The 23,993-nt window shown below is 43.6% G+C and overlaps 1 protein-coding gene across 2 annotated transcripts in view; it reads left to right on the forward strand.

The window, feature by feature from the left end:
* Positions 1 to 23,993, forward strand: part of LOC141148903 (uncharacterized) — a 104,145-nt gene that overhangs the window by 22,701 nt on the left and 57,451 nt on the right. For both annotated transcript variants that reach the window (XM_073636753.1, XM_073636754.1), the window contains exons 2-4: positions 2,371 to 2,502; positions 5,611 to 5,761; positions 8,087 to 8,259. In XM_073636753.1, coding sequence (XP_073492854.1) covers positions 2,433 to 2,502; positions 5,611 to 5,761; positions 8,087 to 8,259 — 394 coding nt within the window. In that variant the 5' untranslated portion in view covers positions 2,371 to 2,432. The remainder of the gene's footprint in view (positions 1 to 2,370; positions 2,503 to 5,610; positions 5,762 to 8,086; positions 8,260 to 23,993) is intronic.

The following is a 23,993-nucleotide window of genomic DNA, read 5'->3' on the forward strand; positions in this document are numbered from 1 at the left end:
ACGAGCGGACTTACGGCAGACTTGGTCGGACAATTCGATCGTGTGTGGGCTCCAGCGGACTTTGTTTTCTCAAAAGTTGGACGGACTTAGATTTGAAACATGTTTTAAATTAATCCATCGAAATCGAGTCCGGTCGAAAAGTCCGCCGTCTGTATGCTAGTTCGACGGACATAAAGCCACGCTAGGGCAGCTATTGGCTACTGGCTATGAACTTCCTTGTTTGAGTCCGATCGTACGTCATCACGTACGAATTCAACGGACTTTGGTGGATTGTGTGTAGGCAAGTCCATTCATTCAAAAAGTCCGTCGTAAAGTACGTCGAAAAGTCCACTGGGCAAAGTCTGCCGTAAAGTCCGCTCGTGTGTACGCGGCATTAGACTGAAAGAGGCCGGGGACCTTGCTACACAAAAAACAGGTAAGACAAGATACACCCAGTCAGAGTTACCTCCACAAAATGTATTACGCCTTATGGCGACACAACAGTACATAACAACATCAAAACCCCAATTAGTTCTCCACCTCCTCACCCTGCAGTGGAAAAAACCTCCCCTATATGAAAGTTAAAGTTAAAAAGAAAAAAATTAAGTAAAAAAATACAATTCAAGACTTATAAATGATTGAAAATAAGATATACACTACCGTTCAAAAGTTTGGGGTCACCCAAACAATTTTGTGTTTTCCATGAAAAGTCACACTTATTCACCACCATACGTTGTGAAATGAATAGAAAATAGAGTCAAGACATTGACAAGGTTAGAAATAATGATTTGTATTTGAAATAACATTGTTTTTACATCAAACTTTGCTTTCATCAAAAAATCCTCCTTTTGCAGCAATTACAGCATTGCACACCTTTGGCATTCTAGCTGTTAATTTATTGAGGTAAGCTGGAGAAATTGCACCCCACGCTTCTAGAAGCAGCTCCCACAAGTTGGATTGGTTGGATGGGCACTTCTGGCGTACCATACGGTCAAGCTGCTCCCACAACAGCTCAATGGGGTTCAGATCTGGTGACTGTGCTGGCCACTCCATTACCGATAGAATACCAGCTGCCTGCTTCTGCTGTAAATAGTTCTTGCACAATTTGGAGGTGTGTTTAGGGTCATTGTCCTGTTGTAGGATGAAATTGGCTCCAATCAAGCGCTGTCCACTGGGTATGGCATGGCGTTGCAAAATGGAGTGATAGCCTTCCTTATTCAGAATCCCTTTTACCCTGTACAAAGCTCCCACCTTACCAGCACCAAAGCAACCCCAGACCATCACATTACCTCCACCATGCTTAACAGATGGCGTCAGGCATTCTTCCAGCATCTTTTCATTTGTTCTGCGTCTCACAAACGTTCTTCTTTGTGATCCAAACACCTCAAACTTGGATTCATCCGTCCACAACACTTTTTTCCAGTCTTCCTCTGTCCAATGTCTGTGTTCTTTTGCCCATCTTAATCTTTTTCTTTTATTGGCCAGTCTCAGATATGGCTTTTTCTTTGCCACTCTGCCCTGAAGCCCAAAATCCCGCAGCCGCCTCTTCACTGTAGATGTTGACACTGGTGTTTTGCGGGTACTATTTAATGAAGATGCCAGTTGGGGACCTGTGAGGCATCTGTTTCTCAAACTAGAGACTCTAATGTGCTTATCTTCTTGCTTAGTTGTGCAACGCGGCCTCCCACTTCTTTTTCTTCTCTGGTTAGAGCCTGTTTGTGCTGTCCTCTGAAGGGAGTAGTACACACCGTTGTAGGAAATCTTCAATTTCTTTGCAATTTCTCGCATGGAATAGCCTTCATTTCTAAGAACAAGAATAGACTGTCGAGTTTCAGATGAAAGTTCTCTTTTTCTGGCCATTTTGAGCGTTTAATTGACCCCACAAATGTGATGCTCCAGAAACTCAATCTGCTCACAGGAAGGTCAGTTTTGTAGCTTCTGGAAGGAGCTAGACTGTTTTTAGATGTGTGAACATGATTGCACAAGGGTTTGCTAATCATCAATTAGCCTTCTGAGCCAATGAGCAAACACATTGTACCATTAGAACACTGGAGTGATAGTTGCTGGAAATGGGCCTCTATACACCTATGTAGATATTGCACCAAAAACTAGACATTTGCAGTTAGAATAGTCATTTACCACATTAGCAATGTATAGAGTATATTTGTTTAAAGTTAGGACTAGTTTAAAGTTAGCTTCATTTAAAAGTACAGTGCTTTTCCTTCAAAAATAAGGACATTTCAATGTGACCCCAAACTTTTGAACGGTAGTGTACATTGTGTTATTTTATGTATGAAGGTGCCTTACCATGTATTTGAATTAATAAACAATTGCAGGAACTCAGGTCAGATTACTTTTTTGTGGTTAAGTACTCTTATATGTATCACACAGGTCTCAACACAGCCTACCGAACAGAGGACCCCATCGAACAGAAGACCCCACCAAGGCTTAAGATGGGACTAAAAAGAATAAAACAGATCAACCTAATATGGTTTGCCATATCACTAACTGCATTAAGCAGATGTAAGTATACTTAAAGTATATGTGAGGCCAAAAAAAAACCCCAAAAGACAATTGCAGTACATCTCTGCAATACATGCACATCTCCCATTGTTTTAGCCCTTAAAGACCCTGCAAATAAAGAAAAATACATAAATAAGAAAGGGGTTTTTGGGACATTGAGTGGGGCACAAGACACGTGGTAGGAGAATTTATAAAATTGCTTAATTGACATGTAAACAAAGCATACCTCATGAACATGTGATACATGGTTGAACATGAGTATGTTTATCTATATACAAGGCAATGGCATACAGAAAAGAAGGATTCATATGTATATACACATGCATGCATCTGAAATTGCATAGTATCTCATAGAAGTAATTAATGTAAAAAGCCAAATGCTTATTGGTAATGGATACAAATGGGTTATACGATACAAATGAATCACAGTTAAGGTCAAGCTATGTGTTGGGAACATGATGACATTGATAGGCTTGACGCGTTTCATGGCCAAGTGCCACTCATCAGGAGTAAACGCATAGCATATCTGAAAAAGGCTTAAAAAGCTACCAAATAGGATCTAATATTTTGCCCAGATAGTAAAAAAGTAGGTGGGGCAAAGGGAAACAAGATGTAGATCTCCCTGGAATACGTACATATAAATTGTTCCAAATAAGCAGTGTTGCAAGTCATGGTCTGCGAGGCAAGAAAAATACATGTTGATCCTCCAAAAATGTACTGAGCACCTAATTTTATTTCCTTTTGTGGGCCCCACAATACATGTCTTTTTCTGGACTCAAATAGTAGGGAATGGTGTCAGCCCTGCCCAGTTGTCACACTAGTGATTGTGTTTATCTGTGGTGGATAGTAAGGAAATCTTAAAACCCCTATTAGTTTATTTTACCACCTCTAAAATGTTGGATTTCCCATTGCTTTCTGACAGTGGGTGGCCCCCCCCCAGCAGGGACAAAAACAGCAATATAAACAGGGGTTTGATTTCTTCCCTACTCTTCCCTACTTTTCCCTAAAAGCAATGCCTATGCAATAGCATGAGAGTATATATATATATATATATATATATATATATATATATATACATATATGTGTGTGTGTGAAATTCCATTGAAAGGTGTCCTATTGCTGAATATTTGGTAACTGTTTAGTCAATCATCCAAAGGTTGCTGGCACAGGGACTTTTGACCTCAAAATTGTTCTAAGCAAAAACAAGGTGGATATTTAAAGGGTTTCAGATCCTATTCAACCAGCAGATTGGGTCGCATATATTAAGCTCCACAGAGCTACAGATAGCACAAACTTGACCATTGTTTCCATCCCACTGAAAGCAATATCAAGGAGGTTCTCAGATATGCAAGTTTGACAGGAACTGTAGCCTCAGCTTCCTGTATCTGCTTCAACTTTGTAACCCCCAAGTTGGATTGACAGTTTGACACTGTCCCTTTTACAGGACAGGTAATGCTGATGGTTAAAAATGAGCCCGCTGGGAGTACCTCGCTATCATTTTTGTGTGCACCGATTCATCCTTCACTTTATGGATGCCAACTTGTAACCTAAACACTATTAACAACAAAACGTGAGGCTAAATAGACAAAGCCAAAAAGAAGTGATTACTTGACAGGTCAAGTGCAGTTTAACACATTACAATTTTTTTAGAAAACGTATAAAGTGTAAAAAAATAGAAATGTTTCCACATTCCCTTACCCCATTAAAAATTACATCATTGTCATAAAACCAGTATTGCTGACCCTACCTCCATCATAGTTGCTTCCACAATCAACAGAACCTTTGTTGCCAGACAACCAGGAATACATCATTTTCGTGCAGAAATTAGCCTTTTCCTCTTGCAAAGCAAAAGTTCAAATGAACCTGATCTAAAAAAACTGAAGATTTTCTATGTTAAAGGGAACATTTAGAAATCTTAATTGTGCCTAAGCAGTATCCTGAAAAAATTATTGCTTGTCTGGAATTCCTCCTGAAAATTATCAGCATGCTTCCCTTTATGTGAGGGGGCCTGAGCACTCCTGTGTCTTATGAGTTATAGCTGAATATCTGCTTTGTGAGATCTATGGCACTGCTGCCTCTCACTGCTAGTATCAGGAGATTTGGAGCGAGATTTGGTGATGTCCCTATTGTACTGATCACTGTTCTTCCTGGATGCTCGAACATGGGGAAGCAAAGCCTTGTCTCTAACAAGATGACTGCCTTTACACAGAAACACAGTGCAGAATAAGGCTGCAAAACCTATAATGGGGAAAAGATCATCTTTAGGTAGACCACAGGCAATAATGATAGCTAGTTGTCACGTACCTGCATGCGGAGCCCAAGATGACGAGACTGGCCTCCTGCAAAGTTCCCTTCTGAGCACCCTTGGAAGTTGAGACAGCTGGTAGTACACCATGGAAACGCCAAGTTTAGTTAAAAGCAAAGTTGAATTACAAGCCTTTTCCAGTAACAGCTGAGTGACAAGGCATCAAACCAAGTCAGAGGTCAGTTTCAGAGTCAGAAACAAGCAGAGGTCGGCAATGTGCAAGCTGCAAGGTACAAAGCCGATGGGCAGAATTTTGGTCAAAAGTCACGGCCGAGGTTGGTAATGTAGATGGGTAGCAAACATAGGCAGACAGGAGTAATCCAAAAGCAGGTCAGCCAAGTCAGGTGGAAGCCAAGTTGATAACAAGGCCAGAATGAATATTAGGATCAGGAAAACAGGAGCAAAGACGGAAAGACATTCAACAATGATCTATTGCAGAGCTCGGGTTCCTATAAGCATCCGAGGCAGTTGGAGGATCTCATGGCTCAAGAAGATTTTAGTTATTGGTAAATCTCCCTGCAAGTGTATCCTAATCCTTCACAATTCTATGTACAATGTGTGTGCAGCTGTCAGGTGGGCATTGCAGTGATTGAATACACGAGGATGGCCAGTTATCTCCCACTTTTCTGTTTTTTTGGGATATAATGTTTCCATCTGCGGTCCCACACAGGCCCTTTGCAGGGAGAACTTAAATTTTACCCTTGCTTCATGATAAAAGATGCTTGAGTTTATGGATGTTCCTTCAGCCTGTAGATGTCTGAAATTGAAAATATTAATAATATGCCGTCTTTCTTTCATTCCAGCTCAAACCATTCCAACCATTAAAAATTTGGAGTGCCTCAATGATTTTGATCAGAAAATGTTTTGTTTTTGGGAAATTGCTGGTTCAAGCAGCAATTGCAGAGAAGATTTTGCCTTAACATATGCACATAAGAAAATACACGACGATCGAAAGTAAGTTCACAGTGAAACTCTTCTTTTACTTACAAGAAAATAAAAAATAGAATCACAGATACATTCCCATACACTTATTTGTATAAGCAATCATTACATAAGTAATTTGTAATTGTAAGGGCTCATTCACACATGTGGCCAGGGGGGTAGTAAAAGCAGGTGGTTAAGCCCTGGTTTTACCTCACCTCTCTGACCACCTACCTAAAGAAAGGCATGCAGCTACCCAGGGCTGCACATATGCTGCAGCAAATATTAAACCACGTGTTGCATTTGGCGGGCAGTAGAGCTGCCGAATGGGATTTATGTAAGTGTACAGTATAGGACCTAGTGAGGTTTTAATACAAGGTGAGCTGCTTGATTTACCACAAGAGTGAGGGAGTGCACAGGATGTACATAGTTACATAGTTGGTAAGGTTGAAAAAATAGTTACATTAGCTGTTACATTAGTTGCTTGTTTACATTAGCATTTCCCCGTTCTGCCTAATGACACTGACACTGATCACAGTTCCCTGTAATCGGGAGCGGTGATCAGTGTCGTGTCACACACAGCCCCTCCCCCCCACAGTTAGAATCACTCCCTAGGACACACTTAACCAGTACAGCGACAACTAGTGGTAACCCCTTCACTGCCAGTCACATTTACCCAGTAATCAATGCATTTTTAATCGCACTGATCGCTGTATAAATGTGAATGGTCCCAAAATAGCACCAAAAGTGTCTGATCTGTCCGCCATAATGTCGCAGTCACGATAAAAATCGCTGATTGCCACCATTACTAGTAAAAAAAAAAAAATATTAATAAAAATGCCATAAAACTATCCCCTATTTTGTAGACGCTATAACTTTTGCGTAAACCAATCAATAAACGCTTATTGCGATTTTTTTTACCTGAAATATGTAGAAGAATACGTATCAGCCTGTTTTTTTTATATATTTTTTGGGGATATTTATTATAGCAAAAAAGTAAAAAATAATGCGTTTTTTTCAAAATTGACGCCATTTTTTTGTTTATAGCACAAAAAATAAAAACCACAGAGGTGATCAAATACCACCAAAAGAAAGCTCTATTTGTGGGAAAAATGTACGTCAATTTTGTTTGGGAGTCACGTCGAACGACCGCACAATTGTCAGTTAAAGCGACGCGGTGCTGAATCGCACAAGGTGCTTTGGTCTTTGGCCAGCCAAATGGTCCGGGGCTTAAGTGGTTAATACTGTTGGATTGTGGTGCACAGTTGTGTTTTTATTATTCGTTTTGTACTGGTAGACAGCATTGGTTGGATGTGGGAGTAGAGTAGAAGTAGAATGGGAGTAGTGCATTTTTTGAATGGGGTTGCATCAAAGGGCCTGAATTATTCCAGCCAAGGGGTTCCCTATTTGACTCTTTCCTAGAGCCTCAATTTATGTAAAACTGGCCATGCTCATTGGTGTTGCTAAGGGCCTGTGTCAGCAGGCTTTGGGCTTATGTCACTGGCATCCATTTTTTCAATGCTTCTGAGGTCATTCAGAATACTATGACAGATACATGTGACCTGCAGTTGACCTCCTGACTTGCATTAGACTTGCTCCAATCAAAGTTGTATGGGAATGCAAAACTCATTTGAAGCGAACAAAGGCCTGTCCAGACGGACCCTAACAGTGAGGAGTGTGCTATATGTGTGTTGGGGTAAAAATATCAATGGCTATATGGACACTCGGGAGAGAACTGTGCATAGTAGGGTGTAGCTCTACCTGGGGGTGTCGATACTGAAGCGTAGCTGTGTGTGCTTGAGGGCAGAACTTACTGGTTGTGGGGATATTAAGAAGAAACGTGCTGTATATGCTGCGGTGCCAATTTCAGGTGAAATGGAGAGGGAACGATCTGCACATACTAGAATGAAGGATGTAACCTGGTGGCATGGATACTGGAGAGTAAGATGTGTGTGCTGGGGTGTAGATCTCTCTGGTATTGTGGATACTAGGGAATGTAGTGTGCCTGCTGGGGCATCAATTGAAACTGTCACTGGGGAATGATCTGTACATACTGGGGTGAAGATCTAACTGGTGCTTTTGATGCTGGAGAGTGAGCTGTGTGTGCGGATATCACCAAGAAGAAAGCAATGCATGTGTAGAGAGAACAGATACTAGGCAGAAAATGTGGGTGGTGAGGATGTCATCTAAAATGTGGGGCATGCTCCTAGCAGGTGGAAGAATAATCCAGTTCAAAAACAAGAGTTACAGAATATATATAAAATACCTATGATGAACTCTTCTACTAATGTAAGTTGTGTACTACATTTATTTAATTTTAGCCACAAAAAACTTATTTTTGGATGTATATCATTTCAGCAGAGGCACGTGTCTTGACCTGCAAAATGAGCAGTTGGATGGTTCTGCGGTGCCTAATAAATGTATATGCAATATTCCTCGACCTTTTTTTGTACATGGTGATATCTATCTAATAGAAGTGGAATCACATGGACAACCAGTTGGCAATACAACAATTCACATTTGCTCCACAGGTAAGTAAGAACTGTTGGTTCTCTGGGTGGAGGCCAAAAAGATAATATAACCATTTATATAAAAGCTACAAACTTTGACAGATACAATCATTGTACAATCTCACATGTCATCAAATATATCAATATTTTGTTGCACATGCAGTTTTTAACCTATAAGACTCTCAAAACAGCCTAACAAAGGAGATCACTTGTTTATGTAATTGCAGAGGCACTAGTAGACTGATTATATATGGACGTACCTAAAGGGCAACTCCACCCAAAACTGTTATATCACCCATGTTAGCTAGTACTGGGAAGTCATGTAGGGGTATCTCACCCCAGATATATAGGATCCCCTAGAGCAGTGATGGCGAATCTTGGCACCCCAGATGTTTTGGAACTACATTTCCCATGATGCTCATGCACTCTGCAGTGTAGTCAAGCATCATGGGAAATGTAGTTCCAAAAAATCTGGGGTGCCAAGGTTCGCCATCACTGCCCTAGAGATATAAGAAATAAACGTCCTTCAAGTTGGCCACAACCCTGCAAATCTGAACCATAAGCAATATCACATTTGCTGTCTTATTTCAATTACATACAGTTAGGTCCATATATATTTGGACACAGGCACAATTTTCATACTTTTGGCTCTGTATGCCACCAGAGTAAAATTAAAACAAAACAATTCAAATGAAGTGGAGACTTTCAGCTTTAATTCAAGGGGTTCAATATAAATATCAAGTACAAATTTTAGAAATTGCAACCATTTTTATACACAGTCCCCCCATTTTCAGAGGCTCAAATATAATTGGACAAATGAATATATTCATAAATAAAATGTTAATTTTTAATATTTTGAAGAGACTGGGTTTCCTCCTTTCTGATGCTTTGCCAAGCTCTAGCTGCAGCTATCTTCAGTTCTTTGTTTGTGGCTCTTTCTGCCTTTAGTTTTGCCTTCAGCAAGTGAAATTTATGTTCAATTGGGTTGAGATCAGGGGATTTACTTGGCCATTGCAAAATATTCCACTTCTTGTCCTTCAAAAGCACCTGGGTTGCTTTTGCAGTGTGTTTTGGATCATTGTCCATCTGTACTGTGAAGCGCCCTCCAATCAACTTAGCTGCATTTGGCTGAATCTGGGCTGACAGTATATATCTAAACACTGCAGAATTCATCTGGCTGCTTCTGTCTTCTGTCACATCATCAATAATCACCAATGACCCAGTGCCACTGGAAGCCATGCATGCCCATGCCATCACACTGCAAGCTCTACCATGTGACCACAGATGACGTTGTGGGCTTTGGATCATGAGCTGTTCCAAGCCTTCTCCACACTTTTTTCTTCCCGTCATTCTGGTACAGATTAATCTTAGTTTCATCTGTCCAAAGAATGCTTTTCCAGAACGGGTCTGGCTTTTTTAGATGTTTTTTGGCAAAGTCTACTCTGGCTTTTCTATTCTTCAGGCTTATGAATGGTTTGCACCTTGTGGTTAACCCTCTGTATTAGCTCCCCGCGGTCCGGAAGTGGTTAAAAAATTGTAATTACATGCCCTTGTTAAACAGGGGCAGAAACATTGGGCCCTAGGTGTTGGTCTCACAGTTACTCTTGTTGGGCACAGGAAGGGGCCCTGCTGTTAAATATTATTTCAATTACATGACCCTGTTAAACAGGGGCAGAAAAATTGGGCCTTGGTTGGTGGTGGTGCCCTAAACCAAAAATATTGTTGGAAGCTAGCATCATCATGATTGAGGAGGAATAGGCTAGGCAGCATAGGCAGTTTTCGTGGGATCCCAGATCCATAGCAAATTCAATCAGTTACATCAGCATCAGGTGCTTGATAGCTGCTGATCCAGGACTGATTCATTTTTATAAATGTGAGCCTATCAATGGAGTCTGTGGACAGGTGCACTTTTTGGTCTGTTAAAAACCCTCCAGCAGCACTGAATGTGCCTTTAGAAAGCACACTGGATGCAGGGCAGGCCAGCAGTTTAATTGCATATTGAGCAAGTTCTGGCCAGTGGTCCAACCTCAAGACCCAGTAACTCAGTGGATGCTCTGTTGGAAAGGTCTCCAAGTCTGCTCTTGCCCCTAGATATTCCTGCACCATATAATGCAGACGCTGGTGATGGTTGCTTGAACCTATCAGACCTTGGTGCTGAGGACTGAAAACTTCTTTAAAGGAATCGGTCAGCGGCCATCTTCTCCACCGCTCTTCCTCTGACTGAATGAGGCCTCAGAAACATGTTGTCCAGCACCAGGAAATGATAACCTCTCAGGGTCTGGAAATGCATTACACAAACTTTTCTTCAAACCCTCTTGAAGATGTTTCATCCTCTGCTCCCTCTGCAAAGGCAGCATGAGTTCTGCAACCTCATAAAGTAACGTGGATCAAGAAGGGTTTCCAGCCAGTAATGATCGTTCTCCTTAATACCACGAATGCTAGGGTCCTTTCGCAGGCTTTGCAGAATCAGGGAGGCCATGCAGCGTAAGTTTGCAGAGGCATTTGATTCTGAGTCCTCTGGGTCACTAAGGATCACATTATCCATAACTACCTCCTCCCAGCCAACTCCTTGGGTTTCTGGAGACGAAAAAAACATCCTGTGAAAACAGCTGCATGTTGTCCTCAACATCCATGCTGACACAATCCTCCTCCTCCTCCTCTTCTTCCTGTGTGTTTGGTGGACCCGCAGAAATTCTATCTGGATAAAGGGGGTCTTGAGAGGAAAGGAAGTCCTCCTCTTCCTCCCGCTGTTCTGCCTCAAGTTCCCTGTCCATGATTCCACAAAGCATGTGCTCCAGCAGGAAGAGTAGAGGGGCAGTGTCATTGATGCATGCATTGTCACTACTCACCATCCTTGTGACCTCCTCAAATGGTGACAGGACAGTGCATGCATCCTTGATCAGTAGCCACTGGCATGGCGAAAAGAAGCCAAGCTTCCCTGACCCTGTTCTGGTGCCGTACTCGCACATGTACTCATTGATGGCCCTCTGCTGTGTGTGCAGCCGCTGCAGCGTTGCCAACGTTGAGTTCCACCTAGTGGGCGTGTCACAAATAAGGCGGTTGATGGGCAGGTTGCATTCCCTTTGAATGTCAGCCAGCTGGTATTGTATGACTGGTGGAAATGACCACAGACTTTTCTGGCCTGCCTCAGAAGATCTTGTATGCCTGGGTACATGGCTAAGAAACGCTGCACCGCCAAATTCAGGATGTGTGCCAAACATGGAACATGGGTCAAGTGTCTCTGTCGGAGGGCGGAGAGAAGGTTGGTGCCATTGTCACATGCAACCATTCCTGGCTGAAGCTGGCGTGGCGTCAACCACCTCTGAGCCTGCCCCTGCAGAATCTCTGCCCCAGTCTGGCACCTGTCCAGTAGGCAGACCAACTCAAGCACCACATGACATATTTTTGCCTGACTTCTTGCGTAGCCCCTTGAGCGTTTAGGGAGCACTGCTGGTTCAGAGGACATTTCTGCAGAAGAGGCCATAGAGGAAGAAAAAGAAGAGGGAGGGGAGCAAACAGATGTTATGGCAGAATCACCACTAGCTTTTTGGAGGCGTGGTGGCAGAACAAGCTCCAACACTGAACCCTGTCCTGTATCCTTCCCAGCTGCCAGCAGAGTTACTCAGTACGCCGTGAAGGAAAGGTAACTTCCCTACCCAAGCCTGCAGGACCATGAGTCAGCAGTAATATGAACCTTACTGCTGACCGCCCTGTCCAACGATGCCAAAACTTTGCCTTCCACATGGCAGTAGAGAGCTGGAATGGCCTTACGTGAAAAGAAATGGCGTTTTGGAACCTGCCATTGTGGTACAGCACATTTCACAAATTCACAAAAGGGGCCTGAGTCTACCAGCTGAAAAGGCAGCAGTTGCAGTGCTAGCAATTTGGCCAAGCTAGTATTTAGATGCTGAGCATGTGGATGGCTGGGACCGAATTTCTTTTAACGGTTTAGCAACTGTGGTAAGGAAATCTGCCTGCTAAAATCAGATGGTGGTGTACTGCTAGCAGAATGGCTGCAAGTACTTGTGACACCTATTGCTATACCTTCATTCCTCTCTGTGCAGGTTTTTGAGAGGACTGGAGGTATAGTAGGGTTTGAGATCGCAGATGAGGAGCAAGGAGTGTCTGCCTTTTTCTATGATGTGGGTCTTTCAGGTGCTGCTGCCAACGGACTGCATGGCAGGTCGTCATATGTCTGGTCAAGCATCTGGTGCTCAAGCGGCTGCTGTTCTGGCCACGCTTGATCCGCTTCAGACACAGGTTGCAAACAGCAACGGTGCGATCTGCTGCACATGTGTCAAAAAAGGCCCAAACCAAGGAATTTTTAAAAGTCAGCGGAGAGTCAGCAGCGCCCTGCACCTGTGGAGCTGTGGGTTGTGATGCAATAGGGCGGCTGCCCTTAAGCTGACCCCTGGAGGACATCCCCCTGAGCCATGGTTGGCCAAAGGCCAAGGCACCCCTTGTGGCTCTCTCTGCAGTGCGCGCTGTGATTGGCCAAAGCATGCAGGTCAGATGCATGCTTTGGCCAATCATCAGATACTAATGCACTGCGATCTGACAGTGCATTATGGGGCATTCCGTGTCGCTCGAAATTCCCGCGAACGCCCCATATTGTTCGATGTTCGGCGAACAGGCGAACACCCTGTTCGACTCGAACATCGAGCTCATCCCTAATGCCCACCTCCTGGAGAGTGTTCTTCATTTGTCTAGATGTTATCAGGAAATTAGTAGACCAGACTGTGTGGACTACACAGAGGAAACCAAAACGCATGTAAGTGAATGATAATGGTGTTTATTAAAATAGGTGACATGTAAGTGAATACAAACAGTGCACAACCAACCACAGACCCACAAACAACAAATAGTATATACAATAAATGGGAGATACCGGAATCGTAAACAAAAGCCAGGCCAAGGTCATACACAGGGAGATCAGCAGATGGGTAAGGACGGGAAACCAACAGGACAGGGAGAGGATGGATAGGCTGCAGGGCAGGGATCCAAGGTAAATAGGAAACAGGAGGGACAGGTCCAGGATGGGCTTGGAATAGGGATCAGATCAGATCAGGTCAGGTTAGGTCAGATGCAGGCTCAAGGTCAGGATTACAGGCAGCGAGGTCAGGGCGCAGAGAGAGAGATACCAAGGCAAGCATGTGAGGGCTTGCCGGGTATTTATGAGACTGCCAGTAATTGTCCTCACGTAACACCTGAGCGCAGGAGGTGCTGCCTGCCCCACACTGCCGGAATACACCCGCTGGTGGACACCGGTACTATGGCCCATGGATCTGACAGTGCCACCAACAACTGAAATCCTTTATCACAGATCCTGGCTGCAAGAAAACACCCGCTGGTGGACACTGGTACTGCAATCCACGCACCAACAGCGCCACCAACGGGTGAACCCTTTCCTGACAGATGTTGTGAATGGGTTTTTCTTTACTATAGAGAGGATCCTGCGATCATCTACCACTGTTGTCTTCCGTGGACATCCAGGCCTGTTTATGTTGCTGAGTTCACCAGTGCGTTCTTCTTTCCTTAGAATGTACCAAACTGTTGATTTGACCACTCCTAATGTTGCTGCTATCTCTCTGATGGATGTGTTTAGTTTTTGAAGCCTTACAATGGCCTGTTCCACTTGCATGGACAGCTCCTTTGAACACATGATGTAGGTTCACAGCAGTAGATTCCAAATGCAAATACCACACTTAGAACCAACTCCAGACCTTTTACCTGCTTAATTGATGAAGAACTAATGAAGGAGTAGCTCACACCTGGCCATGAAACAGCTTTTGATTCAATTGTCCTATTACTTTTGGTTCCTTGAAAAGGGGGGTTGGCTATTCTTAAGAGCTGTAATTCCTAAACCCGTCCTCCGATTTGGATGTACATACCCTCAAATTAAGTTGAGGCGAGTGGAAATAATGAATGACGATATTCCGCGCTTAGGAGAATAGTTCTTAAATAATCAACTAGATAGTGTCCTTCTGTTGAATCGGTTAAACAGTTCAAAATGAAATACGTGTCATCCAAGAAGACTTAGTAACACTGTTACAAATTATCCTTCCCAGTCTGTAGTGCATGGGATCCCTGTGGGTAGGTGGATGTGACTGAAGTGATGGAACGGACATATAAACTCCCTCGGCTTTCAATACACATATATATCGCAAGTGAATTCTCTGATAGATTCAAACCTTACCAGACCATGGTGGGTAAAACAGCATACAGATAAGCTGGGGTCATTTCAAATAGATGTCGTCCAAAGGAATCACTGGCGTCCACTGGCATCCGGTGAATGAAGGACGATGACTGACAGGAGGGACGGTCTTTTACTCGGAGCAGCTCATTCATATGTAAAGACAAGAAAGCGCTCCATAGTGTAATATTGTTGATAAAAAGAATTTTATTGATCAAAAAGTCACCCCCCTGTAGCAAATACACTCACAAGAAAAAGAGGTACTTAAAGCATATATTACACAGCCCCTGTCTTTAAAATCACCGTGGGGATGACTGGTAGCAGAACAGCGCGGTATTCAAACAGTGACCAAACTTCATGAGCTGAATGTATCAAAGGCAGTTGTATAGCCATGCCCTGACGCGTTTCGTCATCTAGGACATCATCTGAGTTCCATCACTTCAGTCACATCCACCTACCCACAGGGATCCCATGCACTACAGACTGGGAAGGATAATTTGTAACAGTGTTACTAAGTCTTCTTGGATGACACGTATTTCATTTTGAACTGTTTAACCGATTCAACAGAAGGACACTATCTAGTTGATTATTTAAGAACACTAATAGCGCTGCCTTTCGCAGAGATTTATTTTGTGATCACTTTAATTCCATTATTTAGCTTCTCTTTTAGGAAGTGTTTATGGCAGCAGCTGTTTTTTATAGATCTGCAATTAGATTTGGTGTATGTATATATGTTTTTTTCAGTGATACTGATCAGTGTCAGTGATACAATTGTTATATATTGATTCAACGGCACCCAGGAGCGTTTAGTGTTTGTAGTAAGTGACGCTTTGGGGATCTGCAAGTTTATTTACACACCCACAATTACCTTACCCAACCACCATAAATATAATTAAGAGAAGAAATTATGGCAAACAATGGCCACGGCACTTTTATTGGATTAAATCATTTATCAAAATTGACAAAATTCTAACTTTATTATTACAGAACCATATTCAACATAACATCAATACAGTCGCTCAGTTATTAGAACTCGAGCAAAATAATACAACTTATATCAGAATATAAACGTCCCCCCAAGGTATCCAGGGTGACCGATCTGCATGGAAGTGCACACGACGTGGGCAGGAGCTATTCAGCTGGACGGGTCAAAGAGGAAGTCCCAGCCTCTGCAGCCCCTTATATGCATTATCCTTGGAATTCTAGAAATTTCTGGTTGTTCCCATTGGATCCCAATGGAACAGCTCATTAACATTTAAAGATACAGTACTCCCTATACCACTGCCTAGACTTATAATAGTAGAAAATCACTAATATTATAAAATGGGGCTTGGGAGGCCACAATCTCAAGAAAGGGGGCCCCAATTAGTGTCCCCCTTGTATCATGAGATTGTAGGTCACACCCACCCTACAATTATCTTACCCAACCACCATAAATATAATAAAGAGAACAAGAAATGATGGCAAATAATGGCCGCTGCTCTTTTATTGGATTAAAACATTTATCAAAATTGACAAAATTCTAACTTTATTATTACAGAACCATGTTCAGCATAACATCAATACAGTCGCTCAGTTATTAGAGTTAGAACTCGAGCAAAATAATACAACTTATACCAGAATATAAACATCCCCACCAGCCAAGCTTGAGACCTCAAGCACGGCCCACCCCCAAAGCCGCGGCCATCTCTATACCACACTGTAGATCTAGATTAAATATATCCAGCCCCACCTCTGAGAGGTGGACCCCATCCTGCCTATAAAAACCTGGGATGTCACCTTCCAGGTCGACATGTCTATTTGACAACCCCCCAATCAAAGGCATATACTTAACCATCGCTCTATTGATCCTCTTCCTCATTTTTTCCATCACCTATTGCTGTGAGGAGGAGAACCGAGATGAGGAACAATTTTGGAAAATACAATCACCGTATCCGGTGATGTTAATTTAAATCGATGCAAATCTTGCTTAATCCTAAACAGCAAATCTAACGTCCTGATATTTCCTAGGTCATTGCCCCCTAAACGAATAACTAAAATAGACGGTGGAGGCCCAACTTGGTACATCCTAGAAAGGTGGAAATACAGCTGAAACCACTGAAGGCCTCTTATGCCTCTCCAATATAATGTAAAGCATTCCGGCAACAATGACAGGTTCACCGAATAGCTGCACTGAGCCACTCTCTTATGCACCCAGTATATGTATGAATGCCCGAGTGTCCATACACACTGACTCAAACCTGGAAAAAATTTAAGAAAAAGGTTAGGTGTTACACACACTTTAAACAGTCTGACCTCCACCTCCCTAGTTCCTTAATGGCGTGCACCGCTAAACCCCTTCTGGCGGCCTCTGAAGCTGCACCTATTATAAAGGAGTGGGGGGAGAACTGGTAATTACTTAATCCCAGGTGTCCCAAACATTTATGCAACACAAAATTTAACTGGTACTTAGTGAATGGCAACGCATTTGTACGTATGAAAAAATGCCCTCCCACTTGGGGACTAAGCAATACCAACTGTTTCACCAAAGCCACTGGGCATAGAGAACTATCGCCCTGTGTCTGCAATGAGATGCAGACCCCCCACCCCAGGCTATTCATTTTGGACCTTTGTAGAAAAAAGCGCACCAGCAACTGCTCCAACAGAACATTATCATAACTAATGCCAGATCTGCATTTTTTGGAGCCATGGAATAATTCTGATATCCAGAATGCCCCGAAATAAGCAACCACAAATGCCATTGTAAAAAGGCAGAGCTTCATAACTTGAGCAACACACTGACTTAGTAACACTCGCAAAGATGGCGTAGAAGCTGTCCTGAAATCGGCCTTCTGCTATCAGGAGTAAAGTGCAACCTCCTGTACCCCTTAAGTACCTGTCTCACAGAAAAGTATGAAACACAAGCTGGGTACCCATGTAAGAAAAATGATATACCAGCCAATGTCTTGGACACATAACTATACGAAAACTGCTGCTCCATGAGTGATTGTATGAACGCCAAAATGGCCTTTTCAGAGGGGCTATTGACCTCCAAACCTAGAGTCCCTGTGAATCCCATCCACATGTGCCATGCGGCTGAATAACAAGCCCATGTTTTTGGAGCCACCGAGCTCTGTATAGCTGCTGTGGTCAGGTCTAGATGATATCCAATAAGTGTTCTGGACAAGCAAGACCTTCTTCGTCCGCCTCTGGAAGCAAGCAACAAAATCTGTTCATCTGAAAACGAGATCAGCCCGTCAGCTAAATCGATCAAATAGAATATTTGGCCTCTAGCCATATGTTAAATTCTAAACATAGAAAAAACACTTGTCTCAAAACTGCAACTCGAAACAAAGAGCTGGATGAAAGGCAGTTTATGGGGAGGAGAACACCTGTATTATCCGTTTCAACAAGGATACGTCTATTCTCAAATTGCCTTCCCCACAACTCAAGAGCCACCAGGACCAGGAATAATTCAAGTAAAACCACATTTTTTGTAGCCTGCTTACTATGCCAAGACTCCGGCCACGCTGCGCAGCACCAGTACATTCTCCAAATGGCAGTAAATCCTTTGGAGCCTGTAGCATCTGTAAATAAGCGAAAATCAGGTGCAACTATTAAATCCAACTGGAAAAAAGAATGACCATTAAATGAATCAAGAAATCTCGTCCATACAGCAAGATCCTCTTTTGACGACTTAGAAAGCCTTATATGAGCAAAGGGTGACTTTAGCCCTGAAATTGAAAGATACAGTCTACGAGAAATGATACGCCCTACTGGCATAGTCCAGCAAGCAAAGGTCAAGACTCCCAAAAGGGATTGCAGTTCCTTCAAGATGATCTTACGCCGACTAAGAAACTTGGCAATCAGAGACTTGCGTTTCAGGATTTTTGCAGTGGGCAGCCTAAACTCCAGGCGTTGTGTGTCAATTAATATGCCTAAAAATTCCTAAGAGGTGGTAGGCAACAATGTTTTCTCCTCCACTAAAGGCACTCCAAAAGTGCTTGAGATGCCACGAAAAGTCTGCAGCAATTGGCCACAAGCGGCTGAGCCGTGTGGCCCAATGAATAAGAAATCATCCAGGTAATGGACTACACTATCCATACCCGATTCGCCACAAAGCACCCAGTGCAAAAACGTGGAGACGGTCTCAAAATAAGCGCAAGACACTGAGCAACCCATTGGGAGACTTTTATCAAAAAAATAACACTCATCAAAGTAAAAACCCAAAGCGTTAAAAGCCAAGAGTGAGATTGGCAATAGCCGAAAAGCCGATTTGATGTCGGCTTTGGCCAGCAGGGCCCCTGGGCCATAAGAACGGATTTTGACAACCACGCCCTCAAAAGTCGAATATGAAACTGAGCACAAAGCATCATCCAGCTCATCATTTAGGGAATCACCTTTAGGGAACAACAGGTGATGGATTATGCGAAATTCATTTGACTTCCGCTTTGGAACAACTCCCAAAGGGGAAATGTGAAAATTATGAAAAGGAGGCAGCTGGAAAGGACCTTCCACCTGCCTTTCTGCTATTTCTTTGTAAAGTTTTTGTCTGACAATTTGTGGAAAAAGCTGCATTGATTTCTAACAATCATGCATCCTTCCCCTGAAAAAGAAGGTAATAGAAAACCATTAGCAAAACCCTCAATGAGAAATTGAGCCTTCTCCCTGTCTGGGTACCGCTCCAGCCAAGGTCGCATTTTTTCCAGCCTCACTGATGTGCAGTCTTTTAGGAAAAATATCTCTTTGCATTTGACTGGTTCCTGCTCTGGCGGTTTTCTTAAAACAATTTATCACTGGGTGCGCCCCATAACAGTAAGCCTTCATGCTTATACTTACACGAAGCACCCCAACGACATTGGCTTTCATTGAAAGCAAAACAGTAGCCCATTCTGTAAGCCAAACTCAAGGGGTTAACTGCAGGCTGCTTAACCACTTGACGACCGCCTCACGCCGATTTACGTCGGCAAGGTGGCACGGACAGGCAAAATCACGTACATATACGTGATTTGCCTTCCGCAGGTGGGGGGTCCGATCGGACCCCCCCCCCGGTTTCCTGAGGCGGTCGTCTTTTGTCCCCCGGCGATTGGAGATGAGGGGGAGGCCATCCGTTCGTGGCCCCCCCCTCGCGATCGCCGCCGGCCAATCACATCATTCCTTTGCTGCTGTATGCTAAACAGCAGCAAAGGAAATGATGTCATCTCTCCTCGGCTCGGTAATTTCCGTTCCGGCCCGAGGAGAGAAGACAGGTATGTGAGTGCACCAACACTACACAACACAGTAGAACATGCCAGGCACACTAAACACCCCGATCCCCCCCCCCGATCACCCCCCGATCCCCCCCCAATCACCCCCCCCCTGTCACAAACTGACACCAGCAGTTTTTTTTGTTTTTTTTTTCTGATTACTGCATTGGTGTCAGTTTGTGACAGTTACAGTGTTGGGACAGTTAGTATTACCCCCCTTTAAATCTAGGATACCCCCCTAACCCCCCCTAATAAAGTTTTAACCCCTTGATCACCCCCTGTCACCAGTGTCGCTAAGCGATCATTTTTCTGATCGCTGTATTAGTGTCGCTGGTGACGCTAGTTAGGGACCTAAATATTTAGGTTTGCCGTCAGCGTTTTATAGCGACAGGGACCCCCATATACTACCGAATAAATGTTTTAACCCCTTGATTGCCCCCTAGTTAACCCTTTCACCACTGATCACCGTATAACTGTTACGGGTGACGCTGGTTAGTTTGTTTATTTTTTATAGTGTCAGGGCACCCGCCGTTTATTACCGAATAAAGGTTTAGCCCCCTGATCGCCCGGCGGTGATATGCGTCGCCCCAGGCAGCGTCAGATTAGCGCCAGTACCGCTAACACCCACGTACGCAGCATACACCTCCCTTAGTGGTATAGTATCTGTACGGATCAATATCTGATCCGATCAGATCTATACTAGCGTCCCCAGCAGTTTAGGGTTCCCAAAAACGCAGTGTTAGCGGGATCAGCCCAGATACCTGCTAGCACCTGCGTTTTGCCCCTCCGCCCAGCCCACCCAAGTGCAGTATCGATCGATCACTGTCACTTACAAAACACTATACGCATAACTGCAGCGTTCGCAGAGTCAGGCCTGATCCCTGCGATCGCTAACAGTTTTTTTGGTAGCATTTTGGTGAACTGGCAAGCACCAGCCCCAGGCAGCGTCAGGTTAGCGCCAGTAGCGATAACACCCACGCACGCACCGTACAGCTCCCTTAGTGGTATAGTATCTGATCGGATCAATATCTGATCCGATCAGATCTATACTGGCGTCCCCAGCAGTTTAGGGTTCCCAAAAACGCAGTGTTAGCGGGATCAGCCCAGATATCTGCTAGCACCTGCGTTTTGCCCCTCCGCCCGGCCCAGCCCAGCCCAGCCCACCCAAGTGCAGTATCGATCGATCACTGACACTTACAAAACACTAAATGCATAACTGCAGCATTCGCAGAGTCAGGCCTGATCCCTGCGATTGCTAACAGTTTTTTTGGTAGTATTTTGGTGAACTGGCAAGCACCAGCCCCAAGCAGCGTCAGATTAGCGCCAGTACCGCTAACACCCACGCACGCACCGTACACCTCCCTTAGTGGTATAGTATCTGAACGGATCAATATCTGATCAGATCTATACTGGCGTCCCCAGCAGTTTAGGGTTCCCAAAAACGCAGTGTTAGCGGGATCAGCCCAGATACCTGCTAGCACCTGCATTTTGCCCCTCCGCCCGGCCCAGCCCACCCAAGTGCAGTATCGATTGATCACTGTCACTTACAAAACACTTAACGCATAACTGCAGCGTTCGCAGAGTCAGGCCTGATCCCTGCGATCGCTAACAGTTTTTTTGGTAGCTTTTTATTGAACTGGCAAGCGCCAGCGGCCTAGTACACCCCGGTCATAGTCAAACCAGCACTGCAGTAACACTTGGTGACGTGGCGAGTCCCATAAGTGCAGTTCAAGCTGGTGAGGTGGCAAGCACAAGTAGTGTCCCGCTGCCACCAAGAAGACAAACACAGGCCCGTCGTGCCCATAGTGCCCTTCCTGCTGCATTTGCCAATCCTAATTGGGAACCCACCGCTTCTGCAGCGCCCGTACTTCCCCCATTCACATCCCCAACCAAATGCAGTCGGCTGCATGAGAGGCATTTTCTTTATGTCCTCCCGAGTACCCCTACCCAACGAACCCCCAAAAAAGATGTTGTGTCTGCAGCAAGCGCGAATATAGGCGTGACACCCTCTATTATTGTCCCTCCTGTCCTGACAATCCTGGTCTTTGCATTGGTGAATGTTTTGAACGCTACCATTCATTAGTTGAGTATTAGCTTAGGGTACAGCATTGCACAGACTAGGCACACTTTCACAGGGTCTCCCAAGATGCCATCGCATTTTGAGAGACCCGAACCTGGAACCGGTTACAGTTATAAAAGTTAGTTACAAAAAAAGTGTAAAAAAAAAAAAATATATATAAAATAAAAAAAAATAGTTGTCGTTTTATTGTTCTCTCTCTCTCTATTCTCTCTCTCTTGTTCTGCTCTTTTTTACTGTATTCTATTCTGCAATGTTTTATTGTTATTATGTTTTATCATGTTTGCTTTTCAGGTATGCAATTTTTTATACTTTATCGTTTACTGTGCTTTATTGTTAACCATTTTTTTGTCTTCAGGTACGCCATTCACGACTTTGAATGGTTATACCAGAATGATGCCTGCAGGTTTAGGTATCATCTTGGTATCATTCTTTTCAGCCAGCGGTCGGCTTTCATGTAAAAGCAATCCTAGTGGCTAATTAGCCTCTAGACTGCTTTTACAAGCCGTGGGAGGGAAAGCCCCCCCCCCACCGTCTTCCGTGTTTTTCTCTGGCTCTCCTGTCTCAACAGGGAACCTGAGAATGCAGCCGGTGATTCAGCCAGCTGACCATAGAGCTGATCAGAGACCAGAGTGGCTCCCAACATCTCTATGGCCTAAGAAACCGGAAGCTACGAGCATTTTATGACTTAGATTTCGCCGGATGTAAATAGCGCCATTGGGAAATTGGGGAAGCATTTTATCACACCGATCTTGGTGTCATCAGATGCTTTGAGGGCAGAGGAGAGATCTAGGGTCTAATAGACCCCAATTTTTTCAAAAAAGAGTACCTGTCACTACCTATTGCTATCATAGGGGATATTTACATTCCCCGAGATAACAATAAAAATGATTAAAAAAAAAAAAAAAAATGAAAGGAACAGTTTAAAAATAAGATAAAAAAGCAAAAAAAAAATAAAGAAAAAAAAAAAAAAGCACCCCTGTCGCCCCCTGCTCTCGCGCTAAGGCGAACGCAAGCGGCGGTCTGTCGTCAAACGTAAACAGCAATTGCACCATGCATGTGAGGTATCGCCGCGTAGGTCAGATCAAGGGCAGTAATTTTTGCAGTAGACCTCCTCTGTAAATCTAAAGTGGTAACCTGTAAAGGCTTTTAAAGGCTTTTAAAAATGTATTTATTTTGTTGCCACTGCACGTTTGTGCGCAATTTTAAAGCATGTCATGTTTGGTATCCATGTACTCGGCCTAAGAACATCTTTTTTATTTCATCAAACATTTGGGCAATATAGTGTGTTTTAGTGCATTAAAATTTAAAAAAGTGTGTTTTTTCCCCAAAAAATGCGTTTGAAAAATCGCTGCGCAAATACTGTGTGAAAAAAAAAATGAAACACCCACCATTTTAATCTGTAGGGCATTTGCTTTAAAAAAATATATAATATTTGGGGGTTCAAAGTAATTTTTTTGCAAAAAAAAATAACTTTTTCATGTAAACAATGAGTGTCAGAAAGGGCTTTGTCTTCAAGTGGTTAGAAGAGTTGGTGATGTGTGACATAAGCTTCTAAATGTTGTGCATAAAATGCCAGGACAGTTCAAAACCCCCCCAAATGACCCCATTTTGGAAAGTAGACACCCCAAGCTATTTGCTGAGAGGCATGTCGAGTCCATGGAATATTTTATATTGCGACACAAGTTGCGGGAAAGAGACAAATTTTTTTTTTTTGCACAAAGTTGTCACTAAATGATATATTGCTCAAACATGCCATGGGAATATGTGAAATTACACCCCAAAATACATTCTGCTGCTTCTCCTGAGTACGGGGATACCACATGTGTGAGACTTTTTGGGAGCCTAGCCGCGTACGGGACCCCGAAAACCAAGCACCGCCTTCAGGCTTTCTAAGGGCGTGAATTTTTGATTTCACTCTTCACTGCCTATCACAGTTTCGGAGGCCATGGAAAGCCCAGGTGGCACAAAACCCCCCCAAATGACCCCATTTTGGAAAGTAGACACCCAAAGCTATTTGCTGAGAGGTATAGTGAGTATTTTGCAGACCTCACTTTTTGTCACAAAGTTTTGAAAATTGAAAAAAGAAAAAAAAAAAAGTTTTTTCTTGTCTTTCTTCATTTTCAAAAACAAATGAGAGCTGCAAAATACTCACCATGCCTCTCAGCAAATAGCTTGGGGTGTCTACTTTCCAAAATGGGGTCATTTGGGGGGGTTTTGTGCCACCTGGGCATTCCATGGCCTCCGAAACTGTGATAGG

This window comes from Aquarana catesbeiana, linkage group LG06 (genome assembly GCF_042186555.1).
Source record: "Aquarana catesbeiana isolate 2022-GZ linkage group LG06, ASM4218655v1, whole genome shotgun sequence".
Taxonomy (NCBI): Eukaryota; Metazoa; Chordata; class Amphibia; order Anura; family Ranidae; genus Aquarana; species Aquarana catesbeiana.